Source organism: Otolemur garnettii, unplaced genomic scaffold (assembly GCF_000181295.1).
Source record: "Otolemur garnettii isolate 467f Iridium unplaced genomic scaffold, OtoGar3 scaffold00028, whole genome shotgun sequence".
Taxonomy (NCBI): domain Eukaryota; kingdom Metazoa; phylum Chordata; class Mammalia; order Primates; family Galagidae; genus Otolemur; species Otolemur garnettii.
In genome coordinates, this window is record NW_003852423.1 from 4179381 (window position 1) to 4191189 (window position 11809).

General features: G+C 38.8%; 1 protein-coding gene across 1 annotated transcript in view; it reads left to right on the forward strand.

Annotated features, from left to right (window-relative positions):
* DNAH11 (dynein axonemal heavy chain 11) overlaps positions 1-11809 on the forward strand; it is a 357421-nt gene that overhangs the window by 70879 nt on the left and 274733 nt on the right. Inside the window, exons 24-28 of the mRNA XM_012804394.2 lie at positions 2491-2613; positions 4669-4791; positions 6293-6517; positions 7925-8016; positions 9674-9800. Coding sequence (XP_012659848.1) covers positions 2491-2613; positions 4669-4791; positions 6293-6517; positions 7925-8016; positions 9674-9800 — 690 coding nt within the window. The remainder of the gene's footprint in view (positions 1-2490; positions 2614-4668; positions 4792-6292; positions 6518-7924; positions 8017-9673; positions 9801-11809) is intronic.

Below are 11809 nucleotides of genomic sequence, written 5' to 3' on the forward strand. Positions count from 1 at the left end.
GCCACAATGCCCGGCTATTTTTTGGTTGCAGCTGTCGTTGTTTGACAGGCCCGGGCTGGATTCGAACCAGCCAACTTAGGTGTATGTGGCTGGTGCCTTAGCCACTTGAGCCACAGGCGCTGAGCCTAAAAGTGAATTTATAAAAGTTGAATTCAGAAATTGTGATGTCTGTGCCCACATGATTTATTTCATAATGGCATCTTTTTGGATGGTCTTTTTTCTTTTTTTTTTTCTTGCAGTTTTTGACCGGGGCTGGATTTGAAGCCACCTCTGGCATATGGGGCCAGCGCCCCACTCCTTTGAGCCACAGGCACTGCCCTGGATGGTCTTTTGATGGTTTCAGTGTTATTGCAAGACATAAAATGGTTTCTCCTTTGTCCATGCACTGGAGGTTCTCTTTTCTTGCCTTTCAATTAATATATCTATTGTGAAGTAAATGCGTCAACCTTACACTATATTTTTCAAGGAAAGGGACCTTTCTGAATTTAAAATGTGTGAAAGGAAGCTGTGTGTGTGTGCATGGGATGCTTGTTTTTCTTTAGGCAAACCAAGATCTTGAGGGGCATGCTATGAAAAGAGGCTGCCAGGATGTGAAGGGGGGTTTGCAGGGCCGGTGACAGGCCTGGGCAGCCTGGGAAAGTGGAGGCAGCCTGGGCTTTCTGGTTTAGCCCTCACAGCAGCTCTGGGATCTTGGGCAAGTTACCAGCTTATGACACCTCAGCTGACCCTCTGTGAAATAAAATAAAATAAAAATAATCCTTCCCGTGCAGACTTGGTGAACAAATCAGTGTTGCCCACACATACAGAGTCATATGCCATATAACAACATTTCGGTTGGTGAACCAGGCCACATAGATGCCCTTGGTGGCTCCGTAAGATTAGAATGCCATATTTTTACTATACCTTTTTTATGTTTTAGTATGTTTAGATACACAAATACTTACCATTGCCTACAGTGTTCAGTCACATGTTGTACACATTTGTAGCCCAGGAGCACTAGGCTATACCACATAGGTTTGCGTAAGTACATTCTATGGTATTTGTAAGATCACATCACAATTATTTCTCAGAATGTACTCCATCATTATGTGACCCGTGCTGTATATATAAAGGACCTGGCATGTAATACGCGCTCAATAACAGGTTCCTGGAGCTGGTATTATTATAATAATGTTTCACAGACTATACAAGTCTTTTAGATATTGTATATTCAGACTTTTGTAATGGACTGATTTGTTAGTTCAGAAAATCTTTATTGAATCTTTTAGTATGTACTAAGTAGACTGGGCACCCAGCTCTCCAACCCCTCCTCCTATTTCTGCCAATAAGATTTGCTTCCCCACAGTCTCAGCTTGCCTGTGATTTTGCCTTTCTGCAAGGTAGAAGGGTCATCTACTCTGGTAGATAATGTTGGGGAAAGATACCTTCCTCTAGGACGTCCCCAGAACAATAGGACAGAGGCTGGATTCAGTCTCCGTTTGTCACCTGGGCTAGCATCCATGTTCAGGACTCAAATGGCGCAAGTCATCAGAGCAGCCCTGTGGCACAGCCCTACTCATTCTTTCTCTAAGGACAGACCTGGCTCCTTGACTCCCATCAGCTCTGGAATGAGGTAGGCTGACCAACTCATCTTGTTTGTCCAGGACTTTCCATGTTCAGGTTTTAGCACCAAAAGTCTTTTATCTTAGAAACCCCTTTGTCCCGGGAAAACTGGGATGTTTGGTCCCCCTGTGCAGAGAGGCGGATGGTGCTAAGGAATGTTAGAGGATAGGGGAGCCAGAGAAGGATGCAGAGCCCAAGGAGCAGAGACTGCATATTCTTAGCAGAAGCAGGAAAGAAAATGGCTTTCATGCAACTGCATGGCAGATCAGCTCTTCATTTATAAAAGACATGAGTGAGCTGGGAGCTTCTGAGAACAAAATAGTGGAGTGGGGTGAGATGAGTCAATATGATGAGGGAGAAATAAATGTGAATTACTTTTCACATAGTAAATATGAATCATGACGCTGTGAGTGAGAGGAGTTTTTGGCAAGGAACTTAGATTAAATTAGTGATAAAACTAGGTTAAGTCACAGAAGCAGCTGGGAATTATGTTCAGTGAATAAGGTTCGTTAGGAATAAAAGACAAATGAGCTACTACCTGATTCCTGGGATTTCAACCAAATTATAGTAAATGAACAATGAGATTCTCTTTAAAAATGGATTTTGTGGGCAAATGAAATAAAAAACAGGCTGACAAGGGAAGGGCGTGAAACACGAGTAGTGTGGCATGAACATAGCTGTACCTTGGCATTTGCTTCCAGTGGGGGATGCCTCAGTGATTGTGAGCTAAAAAGGAATGTCTTGGATTGTCCCCACTTTTGAGAGCTAGAGCTACACTCAGCATCTAGCTTGAGTATATTTTAGGTACAATTCATTTCTCTAGCCATTAGGCCAAAGGCACTATTTATATATGTGGAATACAAAGTTTACTTTTTCCCCCCTAAGCAGGTCAAGTTTTCAATAAGTGAAGCCACCACTTTGGCAGATTTATTAGCACTGCAGTTACACAGAGTGGAAGATGATGTCCAAAGGATTGTGGACAAAGCTGTGAAAGAACTGGGGACCGAGAAGGTAGTGTCCTCGGGGCTGTGTCTTTCCTACTAGGCTGATTAGGGGTGTTAGTGTAGAAGTTGTCCAGAGAGGTCCTCTTTATGGCCTGGGGGTGTGGGTTCACAAGTCCTAGTAGATTCTATGCTGCTTGTTAAGTATGTGAGCTGGGCAGCACACAGAATCATTCTAAATCGTCGTAAATTGTCAAACAGGACGGTAGCCCTGTTGATATACTCTTCTGTAAACTAATAGTTAACTAAAATAGCGAATAGTTAAGCAAATAACTAGTTAACTAACAACTAGTTAACAAATAGTTAGCCAACCAACTAGTTAACTAATAACCAGTAAACTAATAGTTAACTAGTTAGCTTATAACTATTAATAGTTAACTGATAACTAATAACTGTCAACTAATAACTAGTTAACTAACCAACAATTAGTTAACCAATAACTAATTAACAGTTAACAAACCGATAACCAGTTAACCAATAACTAGTTAACTAGCAGCCAACCAACACCTAGTTAACAGATAGCCAACCAAATAACTAGTTAATTAGCAGTCAACCAACTGATAACTAGTTAACCAATAACTAGTTGACTAGCAATTAACCAACTGATAGCTAACCAATAAACTAGTCAACTAACCAGATAGTTAACTAGCAACTAGTTAATGAGTAGTTAACCAACCAACTCGTTAGCTAATAACCAGTAAACTAATAGCTGACTGAAATAACTAATAGTTTATAACTATTAAGTTAACTGATGTCAACTAATAACTAGTTAACTAATAGTTAACAAACTGATAACTGGTTAACCAATAACTAGTCAGCCAATAACTAGTTAACTGACAGTTAACCCACCAATGACTAGTTAACTGGCAGTTAATCAACCAATAACTAGTTAACTAAAAACTAGTCGACTGATAACTAGTTAACTAGCAGCTGATGGGCTGGTAACCAGTTAACCAATAACTAGTCAACTCACAGCTAACCAACCAACAGTTAACCAACCAACTGATAACTAGTTAATCAATACCTACTTGACTAATAACTCCAACTGATAACCAGTTAACCAATAACTAGTCAACCAATAACTAGTTAACTGTCAGTTAACCAGCTAATAACTAGTTAACTAATTGGTAACTGGCAACTAGTTAACTAGTCAACTAGTAACCAGTTAACTAATGGGTAACTAATAGTTAGCTAAAATAACCAGTGGTTAACTAATAACTAATATTGGTTTATAACTAATAGTTAACTACAATAATATTTAATAATTACTAGTAGCTATTAGTTTATAATGACTAGCTAAAAATAACTAAGAACTAATTAAAATTAACAGTTAGCTAACATCTAGTTAACTAATAGTTAACTGACTAGTTAACTAATGACTATCTAGTTAACTAACTGATAACTAGTAACTGCCTAACTGGTTGCTAGTTAGTTAATGAATGACTAGTTAGTTGATAACTACTGGGAGTTATTAGTTTATAACTAGTTAAGTACTAGCTAGCTGTTCGTTAACTGATAACTAGTTAACCAATAGTTAACTAACTAAAATAACTAATAGTTAACTGATAACTGGTGGCTAGTTAACTGATGGTTAGCTAAAATAATAACTAGTTAACTAAAATAACTAATAGTTAAGTAACTAAAATAACTAAGTAATATTCCTATTTTATAAATGTGGAAACTGAAGTATGGAGAGGTAATTAACTTACCAAAATTCACACAGGGGACTAAGATTCACGTTCAGGGTACTACCTATCTCATGCTAGCTGACGTCTATATCACATCTACCAAACCTTTAGATAATTGTCCCTTCCTACTCTCAAATTATATTTTGGTGAAGAATGTAGGATTCAGATTCAATAGAAGTTTGATATTAATATGGTAAAATTCATTCCCCAAACCTCATCACCATGTATGATTTGGAGAAAAAAAGAGGCTAATAATATTTAATATCTATCTGCCTTTTGGAAAGTTAAAAGAAAATTGAAGTAATTTTGTATAATAGCATAGAAAGTTGATCTTGAACATTTGTGCGTATAACTTAATTTATACTGTTGATTACTAGGTTATTACTGAAATCAGTCAGACCTGGGCGACCATGGAGTTCTCTTATGAAGTTCACTATCGAACAGGCATCCCATTACTGAAGTCTGATGAACAACTTTTTGAAACTCTAGAGCACAACCAAGTAAGATAGATATTTTTATTCCATATTTTAAATTTTATTTTTTTAATTGACAAATAATAATTGTACATATTTATACATGTGATGTCTTGGTAATAAGTTTATAATGTGGAATGGTTAAATCAGGCTAATTAACAAAATCTATCACCTCTTGTACTTATTTTTTGTGGTGAAAAATTTGAAATCTACCCTTTTAGCAATTTTGAAATATGCAATGCATTATTATTTATTATAGTCACCATTCTGTGCAATAGACGATTAGCACTTCCCCCTCCTAACTGCAACTTTGTACCTTTTGATCAACATCTCCTCTTTCCTCATCTCCCAAGTCCCCATCCCCTACGCCTGGGCCTCTGGTAGCCACTGTTTTCCTCTCTATGTGAGTTCAACTTAGATTCCACAGACAAGTGAGATTATGCTGTTTTTGACTTTCTGTGCCTGGCTTATTTCGCCTGGCATAACGTCCTCCTGGTTTATCTGTGTTGTCACAAATGACAAGATTTCCACCTTTTTAAAAAGGAATAGTATTCCATTATGTATTTGCCATTTTATCCATTCATCTGATGATGGACACCTAGGTTGTTTCTGTATCTTAACTATTGTGAATAATGCTGCACTTAACGTGGGCATACAGATACCTCTTCAGCAAACTAATTCCCTATCATTTTGATATATGCTTAGAAGTGGGAATACTGCATCATATGGTAGTTCTACTTTTGTTTTCTGAAAAGCTACCATGCTGTATTCCATAATGGCTGTATTAATTTACATTCCCAGCAACAGAATATGAGGGTTCCCTTTTCTCCACATCCTTGCCAATGCTTGTAATGTTTTGTCTTTTTGATACTAACCATCCAAAGTGGTATGCAAGTGATGGGTTTTTCCCCTAAATAAAAGTCAAACATATTAAATACCTAGAGTGGAGAAGAATGAGGGGCAGAATTTCTACCTCATGGCTTTCTGAGATTTCAATGTCAGAGAATGGTTAGATATAGCCAGGGGTGGCATAAAAGCAAGCCCTGGTGATTGTAGAGTTTACTAGTAACCCCAAAAGGGAGGAAAATGGAAGCTTGAGGCTTAGCAGACTGAAGGGAAGTTCGCTTTATTTTGGGAAGATTAAAACATGCATTCAACCTTAGAATGATTAATAGACAGGGAGCAGGGGGGAGACTGATGAAAGAATATAATTTAATTCTTAAAACTGCACCCCTGTGCATAATATTTTTTCTGGCCTGCAACGAATATATGGTCTTCTTGTAGAAAACGTTAAATTCAGCATCTTATATTTATCTTTTTTCTTTGGGGAAAAATGTTAAAGATGAATATTTTCTGCTATTCATTCACTCATTTACTCATTTAGCAGAAATTCACCGAATGCCTATTCCAGGTATTAATGCTAGGTCCAAGAATTCAGCTGGAAACCGAGTAGATGGGGTGCCTCCTTCAAAGCACTCTCAGGCTACTAAATTTAGCTGCCACTTAAAATTCTTTGCATTTATTTTAGGTTCAGTTGCAGACTCTTCTTCAAAGCAAATATGTGGAATATTTCATCGAACAGGTCTTAAGCTGGCAAAATAAGTTAAATGTAGCAGATTCAGTCATCTTTACTTGGCTGGAAGTCCAGCGAACTTGGTCTCACCTGGAAAGTATTTTCATTTGTTCAGAAGATATTCGAATCCAGCTTGTGAAAGATGCCAGAAGATTCGATGGTGTGGATGCAGAATTTAAGGTTTGTCAGAGACAGGCTATATTCGATTCTAGCAAAGTTTTGTAAAGAAACGTGATGTGGCGTATCATATTTCTAAAAATGAATGTTTCTATATTTCTGTCAGTAGGTGTAAGAGAAGTTTTTCTGTGAAGGGCCAGGTACTAAATGCTTTAGATTTTGCAAATGCAGCCTTTATAACACCTACTCAGTGCTGCCTCTGTGGCATGAGACATAGAGGACATAGAAACAAGTGGTCATAAAACTTTATAGACACTGAAATTTGAATTCCACTTAGTCTTCAAATGTCATAAAATGTTTCTTTTGATTTTTTTTTTTTTTTTTTTTTTTTTGCAGTTTTGGGCAGGGCTGGGCTTGAACCCACCACTCCCGGTATACGGGGCTGGCACCCTACTCCTTGAGCCACAGGCGCCACCCATCTTTTGATTTTTTTTTAACCATTTAAAAGTATAAAAATTATTTTTAGCCTCTGGGTCATACAAAAACAGCCATATTTGTCCCATATGCCATAACTCGCTAACCCCTGCAGTGAGATAAGTAAATAGATTTGTCTTCTTAAGTAAAAGACTGAGATGGAGCAACACGTAATAAATGATATGACTAGTTTGGTTTTCTTTTCCATAAAAGCCACGGAAAGCACATGGAGATGTGTACACAGTAATGATAACCGATAGCCTTCTAGTAAACAATAGTAGTATACTTTTCTTGTAATAGTAGGGACTATTTTCTTCTTTCTCTCTAAAGCAGAAATTTCCCTCTGAGATATCCGGATTAGTTTGACATTCTTTTAAGGTTTGGGATTCATTCAGGGTGCAAAAGAATTAGGTTACACTGATTGCATTTGTTAGGTAAAGTCCCTCTTATAATTGTGTCCCACCCCCAAGAGGTGTGACATACACCATGAACCCCCAACCCCTCCGTCTTCCCTCTCCCTGCTCCCACATTAATTCATTTAAATTTGGGTAAAGAAAAAACCAGATTGTCTCTCTCTCTCTAGTTTTTACTGTAGAAATACTTAAGATTCAGGGGTGGGGAGCACATGCTCATTCGTGTTATCTCTCGTCTCCTTTCTTTTTCTCTCTTTCTCTCTCTCTCCCTCTCCCCCCCTTTCTTTTTCCTTTCCTTCTTCTTCTTTTGTTTGGTTTAGAAGATTGAAAATCTGTGTGGGCCTGAAATGGTGGGAATGCCCATCAAGTTTATTTTGATAAGAATGATGTGATTATACACTAACTTTTATTTTAAAGTCCCAAAGCAAAAATGCACAGATGTGGTGATGGGCATTCCTAGAAGTCTCCATGACCTTGCTCCCTTGTTGGTTGTATGTTTTTCATGTTTTGGTCTTAAAAATGAATTAAACATTTAGAAAAGAAATCTGTAATATCAATGGCTCCATATTGTACTTGTATACAGGAGTTAATGTTGAAGACTGCCAAAGTAAAAAATGTTCTAGAAGCAACGTGCAGACCTAATCTCTACGAAAAACTTAAAGATTTACAGTACAGGTAAGAATAAAGTGATCAGTTTGCTATAATTTTATGAAATTTCTTTCACGTAATGAATAGTATTTAGGACTGTGTTATTCTAGGAGCAATCTCTCCTAAATTATTTTATAATTTTGCTTATAATTGTTTGGTTGCCTTATACATATTAGGCGGTACATGCATACTTGGATTTCATTTAAATAAACACAAATACATTTCTGTTTTCTGAAGGTAGTATCGTAATAGTAAAATCAGAATATCTGTCGAGAGAATTGACATGATTAATCAATTCTTTTATCAAACCATCCTGCAAATACTGATTAGGTGCCTACTATATGATAAGACCTAGGACTGCACTTAGTTATTTTAATTATTTAGCTTGTATATGGTTCCATTTTTTAGAAATTATCTTTAGAGAACAGATTAGCACTTTTAAAATCCCTTGTATATAGTTGTTTTCTTTTTCTTTTTTTTTTTTTTTGAGAAATTATCCTTAGAGAACATAGTAGCACTTTTGAAATTTTTGCCCTAAGAGCCACTTGTAAAGTAATTTTCACATATAATTCTACAACAGTTAGTGGTCTTAAGAATATTCTGGCTTTTGATGAAAAATAGGCAGATCAGGAGGCACCTGTCATTCAGTGAGTAGAGTGCCGGCCACATACACTGAGGCTGGTGGGTTTCAACTGGCCCGGGCCAGGTAAAGCAACAATGATTAATTGCAACAACAACAACAAAAAAAATAGCCAGGGTGTGTGGAGGGTACCTGTAGTCATAGCTACGTGGGGGGCTGAGGCAAGAGAATTTTTTTTTTTTTAATTTATTGTTGGGGATTCATTGAGGGTCCAAGAAACCAGGTTTCACTGATTGCATTTGTTAGGTAAAGTCCTTTGAGGCAAGAGAATTGTTAAACCCAAGTTTGAGGTTGCTGTGGGCTGTGATGCCATGGCACTCTACCCAGGGTGACAGCTTGAGACTCTGTCTCAAAAAAAAAAAAAAAAAAAAAAGGGCAGATCAGCTACTAAAATGAGACATCTGTGTGAAATTGCCATCGCTTTTTATCATGGGTAGGACAAATGAGGTCCCGTATGTATTACATAAGCAAAAGTATTTCATAGACTGACAATTTTGGGGTGATTACAAAAGGTACACATCTGTAGAGGAGAAGGATTTCTATTTAGTCAGTGATCTTTGGGGCTTCCAGGGTTGGGTCTTGGGTTATTTCTGCTCTGCTGAGGACAGTGAAGCAGAACTGCTTCTGGCTCTCAGGACTCCTCGGAAGAGCTGAGCTGGGTGTAGGCTCTTGTGTTTTATGGAGAATCAGAGCGAATGAGAAGACCCTCACCCAGTCACAGCTTGCTAAGGTACTTTGCACTCATGTCGAGCAATAGCAGCATGGTCTACTCTTAAGGAGTGTCCTTAAGAAAGGTGAGGAGAGATGTAAACCTAAGTCTGGTCTGTGTTTAGCCAACTAATGGCAAGTATGGATACATCTGTCTCCTCCTTGTTATGACTTGCGTATTAGTCGTAAGCAAGGTGATGGTGGCAGAGGGAGGAAGGTGGGCTACCGTGAGCTTACCATGACGAATGGACAGGCAGCAAGGGCTGGTCACTGTTTGCTGAGGTTTTAATGACTGGATGGCCAAAATGCGCTTAAGGAGATTTTTCATTCATACAGGCTTTCTCTTTGTGAAAAAGCCCTTGCTGAGTACCTGGAAACCAAGCGTGTGGCTTTTCCTCGCTTCTATTTCATCTCTTCTGCTGATTTACTTGACATTCTTTCAAAGGGAGCTCAGCCTAAACAGGTAATGTTTTTTTGAGAGTCTCATATTATGCTATGTTAGCTAAGGAATGTCACAGTTTCTCTGTCATTGTTAAATGTTACCTGTCATGTCACATGTGCCAGGAATGAGAAAATCTGCAGTTCACGCTCTTAATGCTGCAAGGGAGGGAAGTCAGAGGCTGTGCAAAAAGATGCAGGAAGAACAACCGTCTGGGCCCGTGACGGGGAAGCGTGTTAAATGCACAGCCCTGGGGTCCTGAAAGGAGTCAGTGGGGTGAAACACTGGCTCCAAATCTACCAGATTCCGGAGACACGGCCTGGAGCAGCCGACGCCTGGTCAGCAGTTTTCCGAGGAAGGAGGGTGTCGCTTGCTGGAGGGAGATCACGGCTGGCATACGTTTTTAATACTCCCTCGCAGAGAGTAATACTCATATGCAGAGTAATTTTTGTAACTATTGCATTGGGGTAAGCTTATGTCCTGTCTGAGTTTGACTTTAATAATTCCAGGTTCATTCTCTAACCCTTTAATTTTCCCCCACCTGTACAAAAGTCATGCAGTACCCATTTACTCATTCCCATGTCAACACTGAAAGCAAATAAAAGCAGATAATATCTTTCGTAATCTGAGAGCTCAGATCAGAGACAAATTTTGAACAATTCCGTAATTGTACTCCTTCCTGTAAACTTTGGGAGGATACTGCCCTCTGCTTAGACCTACTCAGTTGTTCATATTCACTGAGATCCTACAGTCGTTGCATGGACATGGATGGTTCCTCTGGGAGTTGACCGTGTGTTGCAGATTATTATGAAACTGAAGCTTATGCTGTATCATTGCAGAGTTTTCTCCATGGTCTTTTTCTTGGAGAATTTTTTTCTTTAGATAGTTCTATGCCATTTTCTTTAGAATCTGTTTCTCTCTACACTCCAGTGTCCCGAGTTTTGCTGCTCTTTGGCCGCAGTAGTTACCTTGTTCGTTATTTAACTGTAAGCCTAAATTCAGTTGTTTGGCCAGTCTGGTTGTTGATAATGCAGGGGCAGTCTCGCTAGGAATGACAGACTTGTTCACCATCAGGCGACATTTTCAGTGTCACTGCTCAGGGACTGCCTTGGATGTTCATGCCAAACTCTAGATGGCTTTGCAAATAAAGTCTGTCTGATTAGATTACTAGAACCCACTATATCTAACTCTTGCATATTTATATGTCATATAATTCGATGCTTTCAAAAACTGATTTCAAATATAATAGTAATAACCACACACACGCTACACTAATTCCCTGGGAATGTTCTCGTGTCAGCCACTGGACCCCTCTACCCAAGGTGACAATATGAGGTAGAGGATATCCTATTCTATTCAGGTACATTTTCCTAAAGACCTTCCAAATCCAAAATGCTTATGATGCAGAATGAATTTCCAATACGTAAATTAAAGAGATGCATAAATCTGTAACTAGGATGGCAGTCTTTTTCTTTTAATCATATTCTTTAAACACAATAAAAATTTGTATGCTTGCTTTATTCATTCTGTAAAATAGCAGTCATTAAACAGTTACAGTTTCCTGCAATTACTGATGCCAGATGTGTTCTGCCAAGCCTCTTTACACTGATATCATACCCCTTGAGAACATTCTGGGATATCAAAGTTTCCTGGTCCCCTTTCTTTTTAAACAATAAGTAAATGAACTGGGAACAACTCAGCAAGGTCTAGTTGGAAATCCCCATCTCATCTCCATGTCAAAGCCAGGCTTTCCTTTAAGAACTGAGGTTGGGGCTCGGCACCTATGGCTCAAGTGGCTAAGGCATCAGCCACATACACCTAAGGTGGCGAGTTCAAATCTAGCCCAGGCCCACCAAACAACAATGATGGCTACAACCAAAAAAAATAGCCAGGCATTGTGGCAGGTACCTGTTGTCCCAGCTACTTGTGAGGTGGATGCAGGAGACTCGCTTGAGCCCAGGAGTTGGAGGTTGCTGTGAGCTGTGATGCCATAGCACTCTACCCAGGGGGACAGCTTGAGGCTCTGTCTCAAA